At 45.9% G+C, this 27,588-nt stretch overlaps 1 protein-coding gene across 2 annotated transcripts in view; it reads right to left on the minus strand.

Moving 5' to 3' along the window:
* Nucleotides 1-27,588, minus strand: part of ANXA4 (annexin A4) — a 103,400-nt gene that overhangs the window by 25,692 nt on the left and 50,120 nt on the right. For both annotated transcript variants that reach the window (XM_051842825.2, XM_070069010.1), the window contains 2 exons: nt 12,484-12,537; nt 3,846-3,933 (listed from right to left, as the gene is read on the minus strand). In XM_051842825.2, the coding sequence (XP_051698785.2) occupies nt 3,846-3,933; nt 12,484-12,492 (97 nt within the window). In that variant the 5' untranslated portion in view covers nt 12,493-12,537. The remainder of the gene's footprint in view (nt 1-3,845; nt 3,934-12,483; nt 12,538-27,588) is intronic.

Below are 27,588 nucleotides of genomic sequence, written 5' to 3' on the forward strand. Positions count from 1 at the left end.
TGGCAGCTCCCTGCATGCATAAGTGTTTTCTTTAAGACATTTTTTATAAAGAAAATAAATGTATTTCTTACAGTTTGGGAGGCTGGTAGGCCCAGATTGAGGGGGCCACAGCTGGTGGGGACCCTGCAAAGTCCCACTGTCTGGGGGCATGCCATGGTAAGGCAGCGCAGGCTGCTCCACTCACAGTATTTTAAAATCTGTAATTGTGTTTTTCACCTCCAAGTATCTTTCCCTATCTCAGATGGTTCCCTTTGTATAACCACGGGCAACTCTCCATGACACAACATCCTTCCAAAACAAAATTACAAATTGTGAAAATTGGCAATAAATAAATAAATGACAAATGCAAGATTGTAAAAAAAAGAAAGAAGGAAAGAAAGAAAGAAAAGAAAAGAAAATTGGCCTGTTTCTTGCAGCAGCTTTTACCAAGGGAACTTTATTCTGATTGTTCAGCTTTTGCCCTCATCTTTCTAACAGTTGGATGCGCAAATATATGAGTTTGTGCTGGATGGGAAGCTGTTGTGGACTAAAGTGATTCTACTGAAATATTTCTGGGAGACATGAAAAAAAACATAGGTTCATCATAATTAGAGACACAGAAAAACGTGCAGGGTAGGGAGAAGGCTATGGAATTTTAAGTTTACACACCTTTGGGGCCTACTGTCTGTCTTTATGAAAAAAGAGAGAGGGTAGGTACAACCCTCCTTTTCTCCTTCAGAATTCTCTGCTGGGGGAGAAGGTTCTGGACTCATGACCTTTTGCTCACCCTGTTTTTGTGAAAGGTACCACCCTTCCTCCAGTCAACCAAATTTGAACCTCAAAATAGCTTTGATTTTTTTACCCTTTCCCTTGATCCTCACTCAAATTTCCTGCCAAGTCCTACAAAATCTTGCTCTGTAGCCTTTTCTGTCCCCCCTGTAAATTCCTACCCACTCCAGCTCAGGGTTCAGGGTTTCTTCTTAGACAAGTGCAGAAGTCCACTAAGCCACATTCTTACCTCCTAATTGGTCTGCCCAGATTCCTGCCAGATGCCTCCTCCCAAAAAGAAAAGCTCTCACAGTGTGCCTGCCTTGCTCAAAGACGCACAATGGCTTCCTAGGCTGTGCTGAATGGGCACAGCACTCTGACATCCAAGACTCCCACTCCTGATTGCAAGCATCCACATAAACGGATACCAGGCAGCCAGATTCACAGACTGAGCTCCTGAATCCTGGTGCTTTACCCACTCATACTGCCCTCCATTCTCCACCGAGCACTTTCATTAGCAGCTTGAACCCTGCCACTTAGCGTCACAGTTCTGGCATTTGTTGTTCCCTGGCCAGGCCTCTGGGACATCTGTGTGCTTCTGCAGGTGGCATTCTCAGTGGCACCCCACCAACCTCCCTCTGGAATTTGCCTTCTCAGAAAGCTCCCAAGCTGCCTACTGCTGCCCTGTTAGAACCTCCTACTGCACAGTAGCTGGCCTCCTATCCATGGGTTTCTTTTGGATTCAACCCACCATGGATCAAAAATATTAGGAAAAATAGTCATGTCTGTTCTAAACAAATACAGAGTTCTTTTTTTTTTTTTCTTGTCATCCACTAAACAAGACAGGATAACAATTATTTACATAGCATTTGTACTAGGTATAAGTAATCTAGAGATGATTTAAAGTATATGGGAGGGGCCGGTGCCGTGGCTCAATAGGCTAATCCTCCGCCTGCGGCGCCGGCACACCGGGTTCTAGTCCTGGTCGGGGCTCTGGATTCTGTCCCAGTTGCCCCTCTTCCAGGCCAGCTCTCTGCTGTGGCCCGGGAGTGCAGTGGAGGATGGCCCAAGTGCTTGGGCCCTGCACCCGCATGGGAGACCAGGATAAGCACCTGGCTCCTGCCAGATCAGCAAGGCGGCCATTGGAGGGTGAACCAATGGCAAAAAGGAAGACCTTTCTCTCTCTCTCTCTCTCTCTCTCTCTATCCACTCTGCTTGTAAAAAAAAAAAAAAAGTATATGGGAGAATTGTACCAGTGATATGCAAATACTGCGCCATTTAACATAAGGGACTTGAGCATCCATGGATTTTGATATCCATGGTAGATCCTGGAACCAATCCCCACTGACACCCAGGAAGAACTATACACCACAACTCCCTGTAGCTTCAGCGTGTGCTATTCCACTCACCTGAAATACATTCTCTCTTAACTCTGCTGAAACTCCACTCATCTCCCAAAGCCATCTCGAATTCTACATCCTCCGAGAAGTTTTGCCAGACTCCCCCAAATGAAATGTGATCTCTTCTCTTTGAACCCCAATGGGATCTTGTTTGTGCCTCCCTCTCAGGATCACATTGTGAGCAGGTCACAGTTCAGCTCTGCACAGGTCCTAGCTATGCTTGCCTTGTGGACTCTGACCGCCAGCACGAGGTCTTACAATCCCCATCTCCTCCTAGAGTCCAGCTCATACCGGCCCATGTACAGCAGGCACTGCATAAGGCTGCTTCTGACAAATGTCTCCTGACTCTTGTTTTGAGAATTCTGAATGCCATGTAATATACATACGGAATTATAGTGTCCTTGCTATGAAGCACAAAATTGGGAAAAACCAGAAAACTAAAAACTGGTGGGTCCAATGTGTTCTCCATTTTGTTTATGAGAGAGAGAGAGAGAGAGAGAGAGAGAGAGAGAGAGAGAGAATGAGAAGGATGCAAGCATTTAGAGCAGCGTTGTGTTCAGAGGTTGGCAATAGCACGTACTGGCTACAGCTGCAGCTCTGGAGTTGGGCTACCTTGAATCCTGGCTCTACCACTTCCTAGTTCCTAGTTCTGAGACCTTGGGCAAGTTAGACACCCTCCTCACACCTGGGTTCTCAGCATACAACAAGCTGCTGTCAGGGTTAAAACATGCAACAGAAAAGCATCTAATCTTCATGCCTGACACGTAGCAGAGCTTAATAACTGCTGGCTATTATTGATTCTGCAGTTGTTGGTGTCAGCAGAATTAAGGCTACGTAAAATAAATCCTCTGGATAGAAAGACAGGGAAATGAGGCCTCATGCTAAGTGTATTTGTCCCCATCTCAAGGAGATTCTAAATAGTAGCCACTTCCCTGGCCCAAGGCCTACCTGGGCAAGGTGTTGGAGGCAGGGAGTAGGCCAGAGCAGACTGCAGAGCCATCCCAGCAGGAGGCCTTTAGCCCTTAGGAAGCTAACTGGGGGGGGGGGGGGGGGGGAGTCCTGGAAGACCCTTCTCACACAGAATCCCACAGGCTGCATGCCGGTGCTGTCGCAGCTGTGCCCATCACGGCAGCAGAAAGCAGAGGGACTGAAGGGGAAGAAGGTGGACTCAGAGCCGGCAGGCCTGGGCCTGAGACTGGGTTCTGCCGTGTGTGAGCCAGGACCAACTTACTAGGAGCCTTTTGTGAGAGCTGCTTGGCTCCTCTGGGTCTGTTTCACACCTGTGAAATGAGACTAAAATAACCAGAGCAACAGCCTCGTTCCCTAAACCGCAGGGTTGTCTCACATCCAATGAGATGATGTTTGCAGAAGTGCTCTGTCAATCTTACAGCTGTGCACACAGCTGTACACATTGCTGCACTCACTGGAAAACAACTACTAAAAAATCTAAAGTTTAAGAAGGTTCACGATGTCATAACTCAAAGCAGATTTAAACAGCTGGGGAAATCCATAACAGGTGCTTTAAATTTAAAGCTCTTCACTAAAGTGAAAATGTAATTCATGCCTTCCCATCCAACTGGTCTTGAAAAGCCAACTTGTTCCCACTGTGTTTTCTTAAAAGCAGCCCTACTCACAACTACCCACGGACACGGCAGCCTCCCCTGGGCCCCTGCGACCCACCTGCAGCGGAACACTTACCGAGTCCTTTCATGGCCTTCCGCAGGGCCTGGGCATCTTCGGCAGCGTTGAATCCTGAAGCAGCTTTGATGGTCCCTCCTTTGGATGCCTGAGTACACGGAGAGTGACGTGACTGAGAGCAGCATCTGACCTCCCAGGTGGCAAACCTTCCCTGAGCCCCTCCACGGCCGACACCATTCCAGGTGCTGGAGATGCTCCGTGACCACGAGACACGAGGACCTTGCTCCCAGCGAGCAGCTGCTGTAGTTGAGAGGGAGGCAGTGCACAAGCCACAGATACATGCTCTGTAAGTGCCTGGTGGTGGGAGGTGCTGCAAAGCCGATGGAGAGGTCCTTAGAGGGGCTGCTCTGAAGAGTGAACCTCATGCTGGGAGCTGAGCCACCCGAAGCAGCTGACCATGCAGAGACAGAGGGCAAGTGTTACAGGCAGAGCTGACAGTCATGGCTGCAGCGGGTGGGTCAGAGGCCAGGGTGGCCCAACTTGGTGGGCAAGGAGGGCAGTGGTAACATTAGTTACACCCCCATCTACCAAGCAATCCTGTTCCCCCACAAAAGGGAAAAAAATTAAACCGGAATCCAATAAAGGCACTAGAGCTAAAAACCCACTTACAGTAAACAGAGAGGAAAATGTTAAACCATCCTACAGTGTTGCCATCAGAAAATCCAGACTATAAGCAATACTATTTAACAAATAATCCTGTTTCTCCAACAAATACAATGTAGAGGGAATTTAAAAAGAAACAGAGGGAGCTGCAGTTTAAAAGAGATGAAAAAGTCCTATCCATGATCATATGTGAACTGTATTCAGATCCTTAATCAAACACAGACATTTATGAGACAATTGGAAATTTGGACACCAAGTTGAGATTTGATGATATTGAGGAATCAATCTCAACATTTTTAGATATGAGAATGATACTATCATTGTATTTTATATTTTAAGAGGCTTATACAGATTTAAAATAGTTTATGGCTGAAATGATAAGATGTCTGACTTTTTTTCAAATTAACACAAGTGGGAGGAGAGGTAAGTAAAGAAGAAATAAGATTGACCGTGAGTTAATAATTATTGTTAGGCACACAAAGGAGTTCTGTTTACTTTTGTATATGTTTAAACTTTTCCATAATAAAAATTGAAAATTTAAAAAAAGAGAGGGGCAGGTGTTGCAGTGCAGTAGTTAAAATACCACTTGGGATGTTGGCGTCCATATCAGAGTGCCTGAATTTCAGTCACGGTTCCACTTCCAATCCAACTTCCTCCTAACGTGCACTCTGGGAGGAGCAGGTGATGGCTCACATGGTTGGGTTCCAGGATCCTGGCTGACCTAGCCCAGCCCTGAGTGCTATAATCATTTGAAAGTAAATCAGTGGATGGAAGAGCGCTCTCTCATGTGTGTGCGTGTGCACACATTATGCCTTTCAAAAATAAAAAGATAAAACAAATAAGGCCGGCGCCGCGGCTCACTAGGCTAATCCTCCGCCTTGCGGCGCCGGCACACCGGGTTCTAGTCCCGGTCGGGGCGCCGGATTCTGTCCCGGTTGCCCCTCTTCCAGGCCAGCCCTCTGCTGTGGCCAGGGAGTGCAGTGGAGGATGGCCCAGGTGCTTGGGCCCTGCACCCCATGGGAGACCAGGAAAAGCACCTGGCTCCTGGCTCCTGCCATCGGATCAGCGCGGTGCGCCGGCCGCAGCGCGCCGGCCTCGGCGGCCATTGGAGGGTGAACCAACGGCAAAAGGAAGACCTTTCTCTCTGTCTCTCTCTCTCTCACTGTCCACTCTGCCTGTCAAAAAAAAAAAAAAATAAAAAAATAAAAAAAAAAAATAAAAAGATAAAACAAATAGATAAAACCTTTACTTTAAAATAATGCAAGAAAGAAAATTAGAGAAGTGGCAGGCAGCCCTTCCAAGCTAGTTAAGGAGTTTGTATTTTACTCTAAGTGCAGTAGGAAGCCACTGATTCGTTTCAAGCAAGAAGATGGGGACACTGGGGCCTGATTCACACATTCAAAAGATCACTTGGGCTGCTGTGGGGGAGAGGCAGAGACCAGAGAAGAGTCTGGGCCAAGATCTGGGGGTGGGATCAATGCCAGATGAGGGCGGAGTGGGTGAGATGGAAATCAAGACTCAGCACGTGTTTGGGAGCAAAGGCGACGGAGCTTACTGATGGACTGGTGTGGGAGGTGAGGAGAGAAGCAGCAAGTCGGACTCTATGGCCTTTTCCCTGAGCAGCTTGAGTGCAGAAGGGGATCGTTTGCCCAGATGGGGAAAACTGCAGGAGGACTACCAGATCTGGGGTGGCAGTGGGATGTGATTTAGAAGTCCTGCTTTCCAAATGTTGAGTTTAGGAAGTCTATTAAATATCCAAGTGGAGCTATCAAAGGCACAGCTGGTTATACAATTCAGAGTCAAGTCTACATGACAAAGGTGGGCTGCATCAGCGTTTGGATGGTATTGGATGAGATGGCCTAGGGAGCAAATGAAGATAAAAAAGGACAGGATCCTAGGATGATCCTGGGACTCTCCAACAGTTAGGTCCAGCAAAGAAAAGATGACTGAAGACAGCAGCCTTGGAGGTAAGAGGCAAACCAGGGCAGTGTGCTGTCCAGAGGCTGGGGAAGGAGGGCATGGCCAGCACCTGCTACAGTGAGATGATTTGGAAGGAGTAGAGACACCAGAGTGGAACAGACCTGGGTTTGAATCCTGACTTCAACCTTTTTCAACTGTGTTACTTAAGCAAGTTTCGTTTTTCTCACCTATGTATTGGAACTTATGATATCAATGCATGCATTGTTATAATAATGAAGATAATACAGGAAAGCACTTAGCATAAGACCCAGAACAAAGTAAAACAAAAACTCAAATTAGATGGCTATCATCATCATTAAATATGAGTTCAACCACACTACCATAATAAATATTGATAGTGAGATTCTTTTATCTATTATAATATAATTTAATGCAACTGGATAGACTATGACAAGGCAGATTCTAGGAGAGGGCATTTATACAAGGTGGCAAAAACAGTGTAGAATGGAGCTAAAGCATTCTGGTGATTTAACTTCATCCAAGGATGTACAAAGGCCGTCTAAAGGAATGGAGGGTTTTCATCTCCTTAGGGCAATCCTCCAGTGAGCCAGATTTGAGCTGACTGTGTTAGTCCACTGTGGCCCGGATGTCTCTGACTTACTATGTCCACATGAAGCCCATGCACGTAGCAGGTACAGCAGGGGAGTGGGCCTTCTCTGCTGAAATACTGTCAAGTGTTCTCGCACAGGTGCATTCAGCGTTCAGTGCTTGGTGGTCCCTCTCTCTACGCTTGATGGAGAAAGGAAGAGATCTGTGACCTCAACCTCTCTGGGTGCTGTGATCACTTGAAAAATATCCCCCAGCCCCAAAATGCGTGTTGAAATCCTAAATCACGGGACTGCAAAATGTGACCTTATTTAGAAACAGGGTCATGGCAGAGATGTAGTCAGTTAAGATGAGGTCACACAGGAGGCGAGTGGGCTTCTAATCCAGTATGAATGGTGTCCTTGTAAGAAGACAGCAGTGTGAAGAGAGACACGTGGCGAATACCACATGATGACAAAGGCAGAGACCAAAAGGATACAGCAGCAAGCCAAGGCACGCCTAAGTTTGCCTGCAAGCCACCAGAAACTAGCGAGAAGCAAGGACAGGTTCCTGTAGAGTTTTCAGAGGGGCATGATGCTGCTGATGCCTTGACTTTGGATTTCTGGCCTTCAGAACCATGAGGTAATAAATTCCTATTTTAAGCCACCCAGTCTGCGGTACTTTGGATCAGCAGCCCTGGAAAATGAATGCAGCAACTTTACTTTTCTTCCTCTACAATAAGCAAATTGGTGATTTGCTGTCAAAATTCCAACATGGCCTTTGGCCTCGCCATGAGACAGCTTTCTGAGCTGAATGCTTCACAAGGTTGTTTGGAACTCTAGTACTCAAAAATTTTGGATTGTACTCAAACACTTAAAGCCAACTGCATTGCTGAAGGATTAAATCAATATCTAACAAAGATGAACCAATAGAGGGATTCGCAAGGGTGGTACAGTCTATCAATTAGCATTCTCCATGACTCTTTTTACCTGGAAAAAGGTCAAGAAATGTTAACCTTGCAAACCCTATATTGGTTAATCTACTACTGTCCATTTTGGAAGACAAGTCATTCCATCCCAGTAAAGCCCACTGTGATAAGAGGCAAGGGAAACAGAGGGGATGTGGGAAAGAAAGACAAAAATGAATAGCTATGGGGCTGGCATTGTGGCGCAGCAGGTTAAAGCCACGGCCTGCAGCACTGGCATCCCATTCGAGCACCAGTTCAAGTTCTGGATGCTCCACTTCTGATCCAGCTCTCTGCTAATGCACCTGGGAAAGCAGAAGAGGATGGCCCAAGTGCTTGGCACCCTGCACCCACGTGAGAGACCCAGAAGAAGCTCTTGGCTCCTGGCTTTAACTTGGCCCAGCCGGGTTGTTGAGGCCATTTGGGGAGTGAACAAGCTGATGGACGATCTCTCTCTCTCTCTCTCTCTCTCTCCTTCTCTTTCTCTATAACTCTCTCAAATAAATAAGTAGGTCTTTTTTAAAAAAATGAATATCTATTACAATTGATAAAATACCACTGTTTATTAATGATAAAAATAATAAATGGGGGCCGGTGCTGTGGCTTAGCGGGCAGGGCCACAGCCTGCAGTGCCGACATCCCATATGGGCACTGGTTCGAGTCCAGGCTGCTCCACTTCTGATCCGGCTCTCTGCTATGGCCTGGGAGGGCAGTAGAAGATAGCCCAAGTCCTTGGGCCCCTCCAACCACGTGGGAGACCCGGAAGAGGCTCCTGGCTCCTGGCTTTGGATCAGTGCAGCTCCGGCCATTATGGCCAACTGAGGAGTGAACTAGCAGATGGAAGACCTCTCTATCTCTCCCTCTCTCCCTGTGTAACTCTTTCAAATAAATAAATCTTTAAATAAATAAATAAATGTCAGAAAAACTGGAATGGAATCCAGTAGGATATTAATGAGTACTAAAAAAGCAATGGGAGAACAAACTATGGATACATCATGAACTGCAAAAAAAGTATATGTTCAGAGAAAGAAGCCAAACACAAAAAAGTACATACTGTATGATTGCACTACAGGATTCCATAGAGCAAGCTAAACTGATCTGTGTTGACAAGAGATAGCCGTTGGGTTTCTGGGTAGAGAACAGAGTGGGGACAAACCTGAGAGGCATGTTGAGGAGTTTCCAAGGGTGGGCATACATCCTTTCTTGATGGAAGGACACATTGCATGGTATACAAATGTGAATATGTTTGTCAAAACTCAACTACCAGCCACCTTAAGGCCTGTGCATTTTACTATATGCAAATTACACCTTTGTAAAAAAATTTTTAAGATTTTTGAATACATGGCCTTTAAAACATAAGGTTATTGTAGGGAATTTGAAATTTAAAAAAATTAAGAAAATTAAACACCCATAACTGCCATCTGGAGTAAACAAACTGTAAGATATAATATAAGCATATATATCATAAAGGTTATTAGATAAAGCATAAATTTAGGATGAATTATAATATTTGTATCCTACTTTACTTACTGCATTCTTTTTTTTTTTTTTTTTTTTTTTTTTTTTACAGGCAGAGTGGACAGTGAGAGAGAGAGACAGAGAGAAAGGTCTTCCTTTTTGCCGTTGGTTCACCCTTCAATGGCCGCCGCGGCTGGTGCGCTGCGGCCGGCGCACCGCGCTGATCCGATGGCAGGAGCCAGGAGCCAGGTGCTTTTCCTGGTCTCCCATGGGGTGCAGGGCCCAAGCACCTGGGCCATCCTCCACTGCACTCCCTGGCCACAGCAGAGGGCTGGCCTGGAAGAGGGGCAACCGGGACAGAATCCGGCGCCCCGGCCGGGACTAGAACCCGGTGTGCTGGCGCCGCAAGGCGGAGGATTAGCCTAGTGAGCCGCGGCGCTGGCCCTACTTACTGCATTCTAAGCATTTTCCTTTCTTTTTTTTTTTAAAGACTTATTTATTGGTGCCAGAACTGTGGCATAGTAGGCTCAGCCTCCATCTGAAGGGCCAGCATCCCATATGGGCACCAGTTCATGTCTCAGGCTGCTCCTCTTCCAATCTAGCTCTCTGCTGTGGCCTGGGAAGGCAGCAGAGGATGGTCCAAGTGCTTGGGCCCCTGAGCCCACGTGGGAGATCCAGAAGAAGCTCCTGGCTCCTGGCTTCGGATCAGCTCAGCTCTAGCTGTTGCTGCCATTCGGGGAGCAAACCAGTGGATGGAAGACCTTTCTTTCTCTCTCCCTCTATGTCTATGACTCTACCTCTCAAATAAATAAATAATTTTTAAAAAGATTTATTTACTTATTTATTTGAAAGGTGGAGTTACATAGAGAGAGGGAGAAACAGACAGATCTTTCATCTGCTGGTTCACTTCCCAAATGGCCATAATGACCAGGGCTGAGCCAGGAACTCCATCTGGGTCTCCTACATGGGTGCAGGGGCCCAAGCACTTGGGCCATCTTCCGCTGCTTTCTCAGGATCATTAGCAAGGAGCTGGGTGAGAAGTCAAGCAGCTGGGACTCAAATCGGAGCCCACAGAGACGCCCGTGTCACAGGCGGCAGCTCAACCTGCTGAGCCACAGTGCCGGCTCCTCCAAGCATTTTCCTGTACTTAAGAAGGGGGAGAAGGGGGAGCAGAACATGAAACTGTTCTCTTTACCACTATTTAAATATATTATACCTATGAGTAGCGTCTATAATAAAGTGATGGAAAACAGTTGGAATTTCAATATTGCAACTATGTCAGGCTTTATGACCATTTGAAAGTTTACATCGTGAGGCTGAACATCTTTTCATTTGATTACCGTTTATAGCCCTTGCCTATTTTCCTGCTGACTATGGTCCTTTTCCTTTTTGTTACTGAACTCTATTTAGTTGATCCAAGAAGACTTTGATTATAATGTAAATTAAACATGTTATCTCAAGGGGCTGGCATTGTGGCACAGTAGGCTAAGCCTCTCCCTCTGGCGCCGGAATCCCATATGGGTGCTGCTTCATGTCCTGGAAGAAGCTCCTGGCTCCTGGCTCAGATCAGCCCAGCTCCAGCCATTGTGGCCATTTGGGGAGGGAACCAGCAGATGCAACATATTTCTCTCCATCTCTCCCTCTGCCTGTAACTTTGCCTCTCAAAAAATTCAATAAAATCTTAAAAAAAGAATATTATCTCAAAAAATTAATAAAATATTCAGTTTTAAAGAAAGAAAAAAGATTAGAAGATAGGATTTGGGATGTTTTTGCCATAAAGAAATGTTAAATGTCTGAGGAGACAGATATATTTAACCTGATAGGACATTATGCAATGTATACATGTATCAAAACAGCACACTGCACCCCATAAATAGATCCCATTTAGATAGGTCTTAAACATTTTATGCCTAAAATAAAAACTGTCAGTTAAAAAATGTCCTTTATCTGTCCCAATAAATAACTGTCTTAATGGAGAAATGGATTCTGTGAGGACAGCTGAGAGCACTGAGGGGTTTTGCTTCGTGGATAGCACACCACAGGGTCCCCCGCCACAGTCTTCACACGCAGGGAGGTCACAGGCTTGTGGAAGTCAGGAAGAGCATCCCATTCATTCTGAGCTCCCAGAAGCTAGTCCCATGGGCAGCGCAAGCAGGGCCACCATCAGCATTTCTGAATGTATCGTCTCGTGTGCAGGGAGAATCAATCAACAAGAGGTAGATTTTAAATAACACACAAGAGATTTTAGGCAGACTTGAATAAGTTCTGACCGTCAGGTATTGTGCAGGGAAATCTAGAGTGTTTCACGTGAAAAGAAAATTGTAAGAGTATATTACTGTTTGTTCCGCATAGTTTACTTTACACATCCATCTTCCAAAAGGAAGGCATCTATGGTTGGCAGGACAGCAGTTCCTCTCCAGGACTAGGATTCTACGTCCATTATTGCTTCCCAAAAGAGTGGGGTCAGGAGTCAGCTGCCTACCCAGACGCCCTCTCCGGTGGGAGGACAGGGAGCAGATGGCCTGCCTTAGAGGAGCTGTGTTTGCACCTCAGAGGCTCAGCTTCCACCTCAGCACTGAACTTCACAGAACTCTCAGAGGGATCCAATTCCAAACCCATTCCAAAGATCAGACAACCAAGATCTGAGACTCCTGGTCTCAGTGGAAAGCAGGAGGGGGCCCGAGGAGCCTGCGTCACCAGGAAACCTCTCTCTGGAAGAGGCCGACACAACGGGCTTCTCCAAAGTGTCCCCAGCAGTCCCGTCTGGGAGGCAGAAGCCACAGGAGTGGGAGTTTTTCCTTTTTATTTGCCTAAATGTTCTAAAATGAACACGCAGCATTCTGCACAGACAAAACTGTAACTTGTATTCTCAGGATAGTAAAAGGATTTTCTCTTTGAACTGATTTTCAGGGTCAGGTTACTCACTACCCTTGAAAGAATTAAAATAGTGTGAAGAAAAAAAAAAAGAACAAGAAGCTATATTTTTCATGTCCCCCACCCCCACCACAGCTAAGCAAACAGCCCTTTGTTTAAACCAACAGTCCCTGGGTACACATCCTGTGCTTGTCTGCACCTGGCACCGGGAGGGTGAGGCACCCCACAGCTTACCATGGCCATGATGCTATACTGAGATCAGAGTTCAGTCAGCCAAGCAGAAGATCTCTGTGAACAAAGCAGAGGGGAAATTACTGGAATGAGGGAAGTGGCATTAAAATCATTAATCAGGATAGCTTGCAGTTTGCAGGAAGATAAGCTAAGGGGAAATGACACACAATTTTATCAACAGGTCAGCTATTGATTAGCCAAAGAAACAAAGGCTAGGCTAATCATTAAAGAGGAACTGCTGTAACAGTCAAATTTATCATATCAGCAAAATACTCTCCTACTGGCTCTTCTGTTTGGACATACACCCTAGAGAAAGGATTCCTACAGCTTTGTTAGGGTACTGAAGACAGACATGGATTCTGAAGTACATGCTATAGTGGGTCAGAAGAGGTGCCCCTTGGAGAAGACCCATGCCATGTATGTGTTTATGTGCATGTTCGTGTGTGTATGTGTGTGTGTGTGTGTGTAGACAGGCTGGGAGCCCAATAAACATTAGAATCTTTTCATCTCCCACTGGCTCAGGATTAAAAATGCTTCTTCTCTGTCGGCTGTGGCCATATACAATCAGCTTCATCCTCAGCTTCCAGCACTACCCCTTTACCGCATCAAGAAGGCTTGAATCATCACATATTTTTTCAATTATTCAGAATGCAAGAAATATTTTCATTGTAGATCAGGGCTCTTACGGGGTCCTCATGATACATAGGCATGTGAGGGGCAAGCCAATGGCCTCTTTCTCCAGATCTAAGTCATACAAACAAGGCTCCTTTTCTAAGCCATTCAGTAGATCCTTGGGTACACAGAGTCATCCTAGAACCAGAAGTAGGCAGCCCTGGGTGCTTGTTAAAGACACATAATCTCTGGGGCAGGTGCTGTGGTGTAGTAGGCAAAGCCTCCACCTGTGACACAGGCATCCCATATGGGCACCGGTTCTAGTCCCGGCTGCTCCTCTTCCAATCCAGCTCTCTGTTGTGGCCTGGGAAAGCAGTAGAAGATGGCCCAGTGCTTGGGCCCCTGCACACGTGTGGGAGACCCAGTAGAAGCTCCTGGCTCCTGGCTTTGGATTGGCTCAGCTCCAGCCATTACAGACATTTGGGGAGTAAACCAGCAGGTATAAGACCTTTCTCTGTATCTGTAACTCTGCCTCTCAAGTAAATAAATAAATCTTTTTAAAAAGTTAGGAATAGATTTTTTAAATAAAATACATAATCACAGGCCCCATCACAGACCTCCTGCCAGAGTCTGCATCTGAGTAAGAGTCCCCAAATATCTGTCTGCTCAGTGATGTGACAAGCACTGGCCTAGACAATGCAACCAATCTCATGATAGCCAAGTCCCACATAACTCACTTTATTAACACTTATAACATGTATGTCACATTCACCTGTCATCTTCCAGCTATCCACAGGCCCTGCTCCATTCTTCTGGTTTCCCACCACTCACTGCAGACTGATGTTGTATCCCTCGCAGTTGGCAGAGAAAGCCAACTGGTTCTGTGACAAAGGCTAAGCAGAAGTCAGAGCTGGGAATAAGCAGCAGACACAGGGACAAAGCGGAGATGAGTCTTCAGGAACAGAAGGCTCATACCAGAGAAGGCTCAGAGATACAGTTGGGAGAGCTGGGAGGAACTAATGGCAAGAGCCTTGTATGCCCAATGCAAGAGTTTGGCTTTATACTAAATGGGGAAATAGCAAGAAGTTTTTTTTTGTCATTTGCAGAGAAGAGCCATAATAAAAGAAATGCTCTACTGGCCGGAGCCGCGGCTCACTAAGCTAATCCTCCCCCTTGTGGCGCCGGCACACCGGGTTCTAGTCCTGGTCGGGGCACCAGATTCCGTCCCGGTTGCCCCTCTTCCAGGCCAGCTCTCTGCTGTGGCCAGGGAGTGCAGTGGAGGATGGCCCAAGTGCTTGAGCCCTGCCCCCCACGGGAGACCAGGAGAAGCGCCTGGCTCCTGGCTTCAGATCAGCGCAGTGCGCCATCCGCAGCGCACCGGCCATGGTGGCCATTGGAGGGCGAACCAATGGCAAAGGAAGACCTTTCTCTCTGTCTCTCTCTCTCACTGTCCACTCTGCCTGTCAAAAAAAAAAAAAAAAAAATGCTCTACCAAGGTACTGTACTCTGGTGTAGCCTGGATGTGGGCGATTTGAGCGAGGGACAAGGAGTCAGGAAGGCTTGAGAAATCAGGCACAGAGAGGTACAGATGAAGCCCTAGGCAGGGAATGGGGCCTGGAATGTGATATACAGGAGATCTCTGGAAGCAGGACTTTATTGGATGTAGCAACTCATGGACTATATAAGTGTATTCATTCAATCACTGATATTCAAAAAGCATGGCCATATCCCAGTATACAAGAATAAGCCACCAAAGGGGGAAGGTGCAGAGAGACCAAAAAGAGAAGACAAATCCAAGACCACAGAGTATAATCGAGTGGGGGAACCTAGGACAGGAGCATGGTCTTGTGTAGCTGGAAGATACATGGATCTCTGCACCAGAAGGCAGGAGGAAAAGGGTCCTGTAGAACAAGGTGACCTGTGGCTACTTGGTGTGCACCTGGACTTTTTCAGGAAATATTTACATTTATAAGAGCCATTCTAGGCATCAGATAAGAGGAGAAGGTTATCCTAATGGCTTTGTTTACCTCACAGAGCTTGGGATGACCTCTAGGGTCACATGTAGGGCAAAATGGTGGTAATGGCCAAGAGGGTGGTTATGTCCATGGTGGCTGTGGTCAGGGTAAGCCAAATCCCTACAGTAACACAGTGAATAAGACAAAGAACCTGCCTTCAAGGAACTTCCAGTCTACCAGGAGAGACAGATGACACACAAACAAATGAATACATACTGCAGCTATCAGTAAGAGGAAAATATAATGGATACTAGTGCAGAGCAGGGGTCAGCAAACCTCATCAGCTCATGGGTCAAGTCCTGCCTTTGTCGCCTAAAAACGAAGAATGATTTCCACATTTTCAAATAGCTGACCAAAAAAAGTCAAAAGGATACTCATGTTATGCAAAAAATTATATGAGATTCAAACTTCAGTGTTAAGTTTAGCCTAAAGCTGCTTCCATACCTTTTAAGTCTGGCTTAAAGGTTTCTGCAGACTATCACCTTCTATTGTAACAAGTAGCTGAGTCTCAGCCAATCACAAGCAAACAATTGTTCTAACCATGCCCAAATAAGACAGATGGCAGCTGTAACCAATCTGGCTCTGTATCTCGTTTCTGTTTTCTGTATGTCACCTCCTTTTCTTTGGCTATAAATATGATCCGCCCATATAGTGGAGTGGGAAATTATGAATCATTTTTGGTCTAGACTGCTACCCAATTCTAGAATCATAATTAAAACCAACCAAAGTTCTAAAACATTAGATTTATTGTAATTTTGCTTTTAATGGCTTCCATAGATAAATATTTATAAGAACATAGCCTCACTCATGTCTCTCTATCTTGTCTGTGGCTACTTCTATGCTACAACAGAAACGAGCAGTTGTGACAGAGATCATGTGGCCCATAAAGTTGAAAATATTTACTGTCTGGCGTTTCACATGACCAGCTTGCCAGGAAGGAGTTGGCCTGGATCACAAGGGCATCTCTGAGATGACATCTGGGCTAAGACCTGAATGAAAGGATGAGGCTGTAGGGAAACTCTTTCAGGCAAACGAGCAGTTAGGGCAAAGGCCCTGAGGCAGAAATGAGCTTACTGTGGCTGAGGACTGATGGAAGCATTGTGAACAGAGGCAGGAGCAGCGTGAGTAAAGATGGAATAAGGCTGTGTGATGGGACCTCTAACAAGAAACAGATGTTTGGTCTTTGGCCCATTCCTGGCACAGAACCAAACCCTTGGAATTTCCTAAGTGATACGAGCAATGAGGGTGAAAGAAATCCTTTGTTACCAGTAACAAGTCCCTTACAACCACACCTGAGCTGACGTTGAACTGACTTCTGGAAAGCCCTTAGGGAACTACAGGGGGCACTCCTGCCCAGGGAACCAGTGTGTGACTTGGGTGGAGGGGGAACTTCCCTTCTGGAGATCAACCCAATCACCAATGTCCTTTGATTTAATCAACCCTGATAGGCCGGCACGGAAGCTCCACGCCTGCTTTCATACACCTTGCCTCTACCTCTTTTAAATCTACCTATTCCTCAGCTGTATCCTTTTATAATAAACTGCTAATCCACCAGGTAAATTGCTTTCCTGAGTTCTGTGAGATACCCTAGCAAATGATCAAACAGGGGAGAGGTTGTGTGAATCTCAGATATGTATAGCCAGTAGGTCAGAAGCATGAGTGACAGCATGGACATGGGATTGCAAGTGGCATGGGAGTGGTATTGTGGGACTGAGCCCTTAACTGTGGGGTCTGACATAACTCCAGGAAGACGGCATCAGATCTGAGTTAAATTGTGGGACATGCAGTTGATGTCTGCAGAGAATTAGAGAATTGCTTGGTATGTTTGTTTAGGCTCAGCATGGGGCTTTGGCACACTGAGTACTTTGAACTAAAGGTGGTTAGAAGGCCTTAGAAGCAGCCTGAGAATGCAGGTCTCTCTCACCATCTCCTGCCCTTTTGTCTCTCACCCCTCTTTCTCCTGGGAAGTCTGTCATAGAAACCAGAAATCCTCGGGGCTGGCGCCGTGGCACAGTGGGTTAAAGCCGCGGCCTGCAGTGCCGGCATCCCAGATGGGCTCCAATTCGAGTCCCAGCTGCTCCACTTCCAGTCCAGCTCTCTGCTGTGGCCTGGGAAAGCAGTACAAGATGGCACAAGTCCTTGGGCCCCTGCACCCGCGTGGGAGACCCAGAAGAGGCTCCTGGCTCCTGGCTTCGGATCAGCTCAGCTCTGACCGTTGCAGTCATTTGGGGAATGAACCAGCGAATGGAAGACCTCTCTCTCTCTCTCTGACTCTACCTCTCTCTCTTTCAAATAAATAAAATAAATCTTGAAAACAAAACAAAACAAAATAAAAAAACAGAAATCCTCTTCCCCAAGGTGAGTCATAGAAATGGAAATTTCTCTCCTCCAAAGCAAGCCACAAAGCCCAGAAATATTCCTTTCACCTTCCCCGCCTTTCTGTACAGCAACTAGTCATAAAGAAATGCTCTGAGCGACCGGACCCTGACTAACAGCAGCTCACAAGACACACGTTCCAAAGGGGTCCAGCCTGGCACTCAGGAGGAAGGAATTCTACAGAGAGACCAACAAGAATCTGAACAGACAGGCCTTGCTGGATTCCCTCCCTCTCACCATTGGTCATATCTTTCTGTCCAATCACATTGTTACATGACTGTCCATTCTAGATGGAGCCCAAGCATAAAAACAATTTTCTCCGGATCTTTAGGTCTTCATCTCTCAGGTCTTCCATGTCACATGAAACTTTGATTAAATAAATGTGTTAGTTTTTCTCTTGTTCGCCTGTCTTTTGTTTCAGGAGTGACGGTTGTGACTCTTACTTTCTGCTCCTACATGTTGCCAAAAGCGACACGTTGAGAGTACACTTAACAATGCTGGAGCCTGAATGTAAGGTTTGGGACAGGGCTTCTGGAGTCTCCCTGGGTATACAGGGGGGCTTGGTTCTAGGACTCAGCACAGACACTAAGATTCAAGGATACTCAAGTTCCAAAGAGAGAGAATGGGGTAGTAGCCATATTTTCACATAACCTACGCATATCATTTCTAGAATACTGGTAATACCTATACAGTGTAAATGTGGCTTTACTGAGTACATCTCCCTTTCCCTTTTCACATCCTAACCTTGTGACCAACACACATTTGCAACCATAAAGAAAGCACTTCTTCCTTTCCCTTTCATATTCTAGTTAACAACAGCTAACTAGGCCGGCGCCGCGGCTCACTAGGCTAATCCTCCGCCTAGCAGTGCCGGCACACCGGGTTCTAGTCCCGGTCGGGGCACCGGATTCTGTCCCGGTTGCTCCTCTTCCAGGCCAGCTCTCTGCTGTGGCCAGGGAGTACAGTGGAGGATGGCCCAAGTCCTTGGGCCCTGCACCCCATGGGAGACCAGGAGAAGCACCTGGCTCCCGCCATCGGATCAGCGCGGTACGCCGGCTGCAGCGCGCTGGCCGCGGCGGCCATTGGAGGGTGAACCAACCGCAAAGGAAGACCTTTCTCTCTGTCTCTCTCTTTCACTGTCCACTCTGCCTGTCAAAAATAAAAAATAAATAAATAGTGATTAAAAAAATAGTTAACTGTTCATCTTGCGGCTGATCACAATGTTTCTTCAACAGATGTGGACCTAAGAATTTCAGGAGCTGACTGCAGGGAGATGGCTGGAACAGCAGACCCCAGATAAGGAAAGAATTCACAACCACCAGTCAAAAACAGCCAAATTTCACATCAAAGAAGTGGCATCAGCATGACCCACATAAAATCTTCCCTAACCACTTCCCAATCCCCTTTCTCCTTTCCCCTTTAAAGGTCCTCCTGTTAACTCGCAAACTGGGAAGAGCTCTTTTGGGACCAAAGAGGTTTGCTTTCTACCCAGGATTGCTGGTTTCTGGAATAAACCTGTTGCCTTGCATCAGCTCTCATCTCTGGTGAACTGGCTGTTCAGCATCAAGCAACCTGGGCCTAATTTTAACTGGTATCATAAATGCTATGTAAATAGTTTCTTTTTTATTTATTATTTATTTATTTGAAAGTCAAAGTTACACAGAGAGAAGGAGAGAGAGAAAGAGAGAGAGAGAGAAAGAGGTCTTCCATCCACTGGTTCACTCCCCAATTGGCCACAACGGCAGGAACTGTGCCGATCCGAAGCCAGGAGCCAGGAGCTTCTTCCAGGTCTCCCATGCAGGTGCAGGGCCCCAGGGACTTGCGCCATCTTCTATTGCTTTCTCAGGCCATAGCAGAGAGCTGGATCAGAAGTGGAGCAGCCAGGTCTCAAACCGGTGCCCATATAGGATTCCAGCACTGCCGGTGGCAGCTTTACCCACTATGCCACAGTGCCAGCCCCGATGCAATTTTTTAAAAACAGATTTATTTTATTTATTTGAAAGGCAAAGTTAAAGAGAGAGAAATCAAGAGATTTCCCATCTGCTGGTTCACTCCCCCAAATGGTTGCAACGTCTGGGGCTGGGCCAGGCCGTGGTAGAAGCCCAAACACTTGGGTGAGAGACTTTGATTCAGTTTTGGGAACCTGGACATTAGGGGAGTGAACCAATAGATGAAGAGTCTCTCTCTGTGTGTGTTTCTCATGTAAAATTAATTTTAAAAAATTTTCAGGGTAAAAGCTACCAATGGAATTTAAACATGGATCCAGGTGCCAGCATAGTGAGTTAAGCCACCTCTCTGACATGTGCATACCTTATCAGAGTACAAGTTTGAGTCCCTACTACTCTGTTTCTGAGCCAGCTTCCAGTTGACATGCCTGGGAAAGCAGCAGAAGATTGTCCAAGTACTTGCCATCTACATGAGAGACCCAGTGGAGTTCAAGCTCCTGGCTTTGGCCTGACCCAGCCCCAACCATTATGGCTATTTGGGGAGTGAACCAGTGAATGGAAGCTTGCTGTCTCTTTTCTCTGTCACTCTGCCTGTCAAGTAAGTAAAAAATAAAATAAATATGTATCCACCTCCCAAGAAGTTGTTTCACTGGATGCATAAGGAAAGACAAATGAAGAGGAAAATGTTAAATATTCAATCCTTCAGTTACTGTTATCAGTAATAGCTAAAATGAAAGTAAAAGGCAGCAATGTGTTGGACCTTGATGCTAGACTCAGTGATTCCAGGCTTTGGTCACTAAACCCAGAGCCACTTTCAAGAGACCACCCCAGATGGAGCAGCGGATCTACTTCCTGGGTAAGCCACGTGGTATCAGGATATCTACTCACTGAAGACACTCATTACCTCCTCATGGTAAATGTGTCAGTGCCTGCCTAGTAAGCACAGGGGGCCCTGTACACAAACACCCATATGGCCCTAGTGCTGCAAAACCAGAGCGCAGCTTAGGAAGCAGAGTTTAGGAAACGTTATCGAATTTGCTTTCTCAGCTTCCCCTTATGGATCTTACAGATGCTCATAAAATCCCTGGGGTTGATCAACAAGGGAATGGGGACAGGCACAGAGAGGCAAGCAACTGTTCTTAGCAGGATGGACATTTTTAAATGATTAGGAAATAAGGGAAATAAAACAAATATTGATAAAAGCCAAATAGAAAAGTCACCCATCAGCAGAGCTTTCTGAGACTTCCATGGGCCTTTGCCACACCCTCATCTGGAGGCCCTGTCCCAAGTCATAGGGATGATGAAAATGCACCCAAATCCCTATTTAAATGCACTTTATATGTGGGTTAAGTAAAGTTGTTGCTGACTGGCTGACAACCCTGGCAGATCCAGGTTTTAGAAGCTAGAGCCCTCCCTTTGCTCCATGTAGTTTTGGGATAAATGGCACAAAGGGAGGCAGGGAAGAGGACACCTTCCCCAATAGCCACCTTTAGTAAGAACAGTTCCACTCCTTTCTGCCACATCGAGTAGTGGGAAGATTGCTTGAGCAAACCCTTCTGAAACTACTCGGGGTCATTATTCAAGGAGTTAGAAATATTTTACTAAAGGGAAAAAAATGTATCATACTTGAACAGTGGGTGCTTTTAGCCAGACAATTATTTTTAAATGTGGACAGCACAAAGCATAATTCCATTTAAATTGAGACAGCTGGTGTATATTTATAAAAATTTTGCTAGTACCGAATGAGTTTCTAAATAAATTCTAGAAATTAAAGCAGCAAATGGTTCTCTTTGATTTCTTTCCTTAGATATCAAGCAAAACATGTCAAGTTAGTTCATACAACTGCTAACTGGCACAGTGCCTGGCACCAGTAAGTCCTCAGTGACTCTTGGCAAGAAGGGGGCAGCAGGAAAGAGTTGGGGGGGAGAACTGCACCCCCAGTGCAGAACCACTGCAGGCCTCTTCTTGGCTGCCGAAAACAACCGGCTCTCAAGGGATGAAAGGCCCTCTACCCCAAGCTCCATTTGGACACCTGCTCGCTTCGGAGCCTCTGTGGGAAGCTCTCTGCTACTCACCTTTCAGGACTCCTTTGTTCTTTCTCTCTGAAGCCCTTCCTACAGTTCCATAAACTGAACCCCATGTACAAGTTCACAATGACTCAGAGTTGGTGCTAGAGTTTTTAAAACCTCCTTTGCTGCTCACAGATGGGCCAAAATAATGAGCGACTGGGCCTCAGTTTTGACATCTGTAAAACAGGTTCTGGGTGGTTCAAGTAACCCTGAAAGTACCCGAAATCTTTAAAATGGAAGGATGAAGACTGAAGGTGACATTTCTTGGTGAGGTCTAAAAAACCCAGAGGTCTATGCAGTAAGTGGCGAGGGACTGGAACTTCTTCATGATCCTGGAGCTCTACAAGCAGGCCTTGGGATAGGGCTCCTGAGGTTTTCAAGAGATACTGTTTAGAGCAGCGCATGGAGAATTAAACACATGAGAAGTATCCCAACAGCACTTACACAAGAGAAAAATGCATTGTAAGTCCAACCTATTTCAGCGAAGATTCCAGAAATTCAGATATAATTTAAAATGCAATCATAAAGAAAAGTTATGTATGTTGAGGGATCTTCAAAACCTTCACAGGAAACACATCTCATGAAAAAAACTATACGTGAATTTCAAAATTTTTTTTCACCAAAATAAACATCTTTTACATTATTTTGCCATGAGCTTCTTGAAGTACTCTTGTACATCTCTATTGTGTTTCAGGTAGATGTCCAAAAGACTAATTATATGCTAGCTCACATATCGCCAGAAATTAGCAAGCCAGACACTGACTCACATATAAATCATAGCTGTGTGGAGCAAGGACCTCTGAGTTCAAGCACAGAAGCCTTTAGTTGGCCGTAGGTGGAGATAACCTCATGGAGTTCATTCCCTCTCTCACGCAGAGCCTGGGAAGTAGGCAAAGTAGACTTCCCCCTGTACATTAGACTAGCAAAATCAGCAAATACCCATCAAAACAAGGATATGCAAACTTATTTCCATGAGAGAGAAAGGCCCCTGGGCTGAAGCAGGTTTGCTGAATGGTATTATCATATTTGAAGAAAAATTGTGCCCATCGGCAATGCAAACTCCACACAAAGCCATCACAGAAATATTCCTCAAAGCCCTGTTCTAGAAAGGATGGATCCAGTGGTCAGAGATTTCCCCAATGTGAGGACTGCTTTCATCCATCTAATACTCTCTGTCCTGATTCCATGGTTGCCAAGCAACCTATAAACTACAGTTTGGCTTCCTATGTGGACCTGTCTACAAGCACTGGTGCATGAGGATTTTTTTTTTTTTTTGCCTGAATAACAATATATTTCCTAATAGGAATAAATAAATAAGTAGCATGTGTGTGCTTGCACGGATGGATCTGTGCCTGAGAGCTGAGTCCATTCCTCCTGTGCTGAGGAAGACGATTTCTCTGGGTCTACTGGTGAATTCACCCTGGAAAGGGGGAGTGCTCCTCGAGAGCCCGAGCCCGGATTCACAATACTGACCCCCATCTCAGGACAAGCAATCTGAGGTTCATTGTGAGGGATTTGCTGTCCTTGGGGCACACTCCCAGGCTGGCACATTCTCACTTCCCTGGAAGGTCACATGTGAATGAGTCATTGACCATTTTTCTTTGGTATGTGGTTTCATTTTACATCCCACAAGGATGACAAATTTAAATTCCTGGTCTCTGAGTTGTGGAGAGTGTAACTGGTCCCACCCAAGCACGCAAGGCTTTCAAAACTGTCTATGAAAGAGGAAAATTAAAGCAAATCTCTTTCTTTTTTTTTTCTTGGAACTTGGATCCTTCTAAAAGTAAAGACAGTTTTGTTACTGAAATAGTGTTTGAGTCAGGAGGAATAAATATTTTCAAACATTTATTCAAAGGCAAAGCATATATGTTAAGTGGATACAGACAAATTTGGAAACCTGTGTGAAATAAAACGTATATGATGTCATTGTTTTAAACTGAGCTCCTGCACTGGGTTCCTATAGACCAAACCCAAATGTGTTACATACCATGCAATCAGACATTATCAAAAACAGAAAATCCCCAAACAGGTCAATTTTCTCAAAAATATCAGGAGATTTATAGCAACCAACCAAAAAGGGTTCAGTAAACCTGAGCCTGCATGGTGAGGAAGTCCCCTCTGATTTAAGTCTTCCAAGGAGGGGTTGGAGCTTTCGCGCAGTGGCTAAAGCTGCCACTGGCAGTGCCGGCATCCCATATAGGCACCGGTTTGAGTCCCATCTGCTCCACTTCCAATCCAGCTCTCTGCTATGGCCTAGGAGAGCAGTAGAAGATGGCCCAAGTCCTTGGGCCCCTGCACCCACGTGAGAAGACCTGGAGGAAGCTCCTGGCTTCGGACTGGCGCAGCTCCGGCCATTGTGGCCAATTGGGGAGTGAACCAGCGGAGGGAAGACCTCTCTCTCGCTGCCTATCCTTCTCTCTGTGTGTGACTCTGACTTTCAACTGAATAAATAAATCTTAAAAAAAAAAAAAGCCTTACAAGGAAAGTAATATGATGTGAACCAATCTGTGTTTTTTTTTTTTTTTGTATTATGCTATGATTTTTTTTTTGTTCCTGCTCAAAGGATCTTACAAAAACCAGCTATTCTGCCACGTCCTATGGTGCTCCCTCTATTTTGTAGATGGGATGCTCCCCTATTCAGGAATTACCAATAAAAGTCAATTAGGTCTTTAAACTAAATTTGGGGGCCAGAACTGTGGCATAGTGGGTGAAGCCGCTACCTGCAATGCCCACATCCCATATGGGTGCTGGTTTGAGTCCCAGCTGCTCCACTTCCAATCCAGCTCTCTGCTATGGCCTGGGAGAGCAGTAAAGGATGGCCCAAGCCCTTGGGCCACTGTACCTGCGTAGGAGACCTGGAAGAAGCTCCTAGCTTCTGGCTTTGGATTGGCCCAGCTCTGGTTGCCATGGCCATTTGGTGAGTGAACCAGCAGATGGAAGATCAATCAATCTCTCTCTCTTTCTCATTCTCTCTCTCTGCCTCTGCCTTTCAAATAAATATTAAATAAACCTTAAAGTAAGTTTGCTGAAAGTTTGTTTTTTAACATCTTTTGCCAAGCAATCTTAGGTAAGAATCTATTCTAACCTGGTGAGACAGGGACATAAAGGGAGCAATTGAGTCACAGGGGTGGGGGTGGGGGTTCCTATTATCTAAAGGTCTACAGGATATGGTTTTGGTCCCTCTTGCTCTGAAAATTAAATAGACCCCCTGCCTGGACCTGGCTCATAACAGTTTAAAGGTTCAAGACATGACTTAGATCTACCTACAGTTCATTGTAATACATTAGCATGTAATTTGCTCATTGTAATACATTAGCATACTAAGCAACACACCTACCAGCTGCCAGGACAGAAAACAATGGACCTGATAAGAAGTGAAAGGGGACAGTAGTGAGATTCTGGGAAATCTCCATCCATTTCCCAGAAAATCCATGAATATTTTCCCCTTTATTAGAATGTACCTCCCCATGGCCAGCGCCACGGCTCACTAGGCTAATCCTCCACCTTGCGGCGCCAGCACACAGGGTTCTAGTCCCGGTTGGGGTGCCGGATTCTGTCCCAGTTGCCCCTCTTCCAGGCCAGCTCTCTGCTGTGGCCAGGGAGTGCAGTGGAGGATGGCCCAAGTCCTTGGGCCCTGCACCCCATGGGAGACTAGGAGAGGCACCTGGCTCCTGGCTTCGGATCAGCGCGGTGCACCGGCCGCAGCGGCCATTGGAGGGTGAACCAACGGCAAAAGGAAGACCTTTCTCTCTGTCTCTCTCTCTCACTGTCCACTCTGCCTGTAAAAAAAAAAAAAGAATGTACCTCCCCTTTCATTACACAACTCATATAAATGTTAAACTCTATTTAGAAACAAGCCTACTTCCCTCAGAGTGAGCCCACACTCCGCAGAGTGTCTACTTTTGTTTTTTTTGTAGCTTGCTATTCACCGTTCTCTGACTTACAACTGAATTCTTTAAGATTTTATTTATTTATCTATTCAGAAGGCAGGGTGACAGAGAAGATGAGAAGGGAGAGAGGGAGCGAGGGAGAGAGAGAGAGAGAAAGAGAGAGAGAGGGAGAGAAAGAGAGAGAAAGAGATTTTTCATCCACTGGTTCTCTCTCCAAACGGCTGTGCCAGGCAGAAGCCAGAAACCCAGAACCCCATCCCACTTGGGATGTTTCCCACATGGGTGTCAAGGGCCCAAGGCGCAGTAGCAGGAAGCTGGACCCTTAGTGAAGCAGCCAGGACTCAAACCAGAACTCCTGAACGGGATGCAGGTGTCTGAAATGGCACTTTTTTATCCCACTTTGCCACAACATCTGCCTGCTGAGTCCTTTCTAGAGGCAAAATAAAAAACCTGAGTGTGGGGCAGCACTCACTGTCCATCGCCACCGGCACCTGGGGAGTAACTTGGTGGCAGTCCTGTCCACATCTCAGCTTCTTATTCACAGCATTGTGGGAGACAATCACAAAAATTTTCATCCACACATAGTTAAGGAAACATGCACTTTACATAGAATTAAAACATCTCCCCTCCTCCGCCTTCCCACATCATGCTAAAGCATACTGTGAAGATAAATGAAAATAATACTGAAAGCTGCTCAAAATGTGGCCAAGAGGCCATTAAGGAGCAAGGAAGGAACATGAATTAAATACTTCTCTACACTCTGCTAATTAATCTACCCAATAAACTTTGGAACCCTGATAATTTTCTCCATTTTTCAAATTAAAAACTAGGACTTAAGCACGTCTCCAGCTGCTGCCAGAAACATGAACTTTAGTCACCTCCACCACGGGCATCTGGAAGGAGTGACAGTGACACTGCACCCACAGGTTCCAGGTGCATATCACAAGGGTATGGCCTCTTGTCTCATGGACATTTCTATTCTTGTTATACTTTCTTTTCTTCACCTTCTATCATGTAGCTCCTGTTCCTTCTCAACGCTCAATAGCCCACAGAGGCTCCCTCTCTTTCTGCCCGCCCTGGAGCAATGCTTCAGAGCTATCTGAACCTCTGTATCCCACGCTGCAATCCCGAAGACCCCAGCTAAAGTCCTCTCACTTGAGCAGTATCGGAGTTTGAACTGATTGGCAGTGCTGAAGTTTTACTCTATTCCAGTGATTCCTTTGTCTAACAGGCAGGGGAAGGAGAGAAGGAACATTTATTAACCATTTCCCTAATTAATTAATCCCAATTAATCTACCCAATAAACTTTAGAATCCTGATTATTTTCTCCATTTTACAAGTTAAAAACTAGGCCTAGAAAACTTGTGTGATTTGGCTGAGCTCATACAGTTAGCACATGGCCAGACTGGGATTAAAACACCCAATTTATCCAATTTGAAAAATAGCTGGATGATATAATAATGAAAACTAGTTGTGGTGAGTTCTATATTGTAGAAGAAGTAGGGTTAAATATCTACATTTTATTTATTTTTTAAAGATTTATTTATTTTACTTGAAAGTTACAGTTACAAATACCCCCCACCCCCCACCCCCCCACACACAGAGAGGTCTTCCATCTGCTAGTTCACTCTCCAAATGGCTGCAATGGCTGGAGCTGCACCGATCCAAAGCCAGGAGCCTGGAGCTTCCTCCGGGTCTCCCAGGTGGGTACAGGGGGCCCAAGGACTTAGGACATCCTCCACTGCTTTCCCAGGCCATAGCAGAGAGCTGGATCAGGAGCAGAACAGCTGGCTCTTGAACCAGGACCCACATGGGATGCCGGCACTGCAGGCGGCGGCTTTACCTGATACGCCACAGCGCCAGCCCCAAATATCTACATTTATAAAAATAAAATGAGAGTCAGGATGGCCTAAATGATTATTGAGAAAGCTGGCTGGGTCCTGTATACTCAGGCCAACCCTGCCTTGCTAAATGTCTTGTGTCAGCTTCCCCAGGCACAAGCATAAAGGAGGGCATCCATCAAAGTATATTCTAATCTGGGCTGGCATTGTGGCATAGTGGGTTAAGCTGCCGCCTGTGATGTCAGCATCCCATATGGGAGCCAGTTTGTGACTCAGGTGCCCCACTTCTGATCCAGCTTCCTGCTAATGGCTTGAGAAAGCAGCGGAGGATGGCCCAAATGCATGGGTCTCTGCACCCA

This window comes from Oryctolagus cuniculus, chromosome 2 (assembly GCF_964237555.1).
Source record: "Oryctolagus cuniculus chromosome 2, mOryCun1.1, whole genome shotgun sequence".
NCBI classification, from domain to species: domain Eukaryota; kingdom Metazoa; phylum Chordata; class Mammalia; order Lagomorpha; family Leporidae; genus Oryctolagus; species Oryctolagus cuniculus.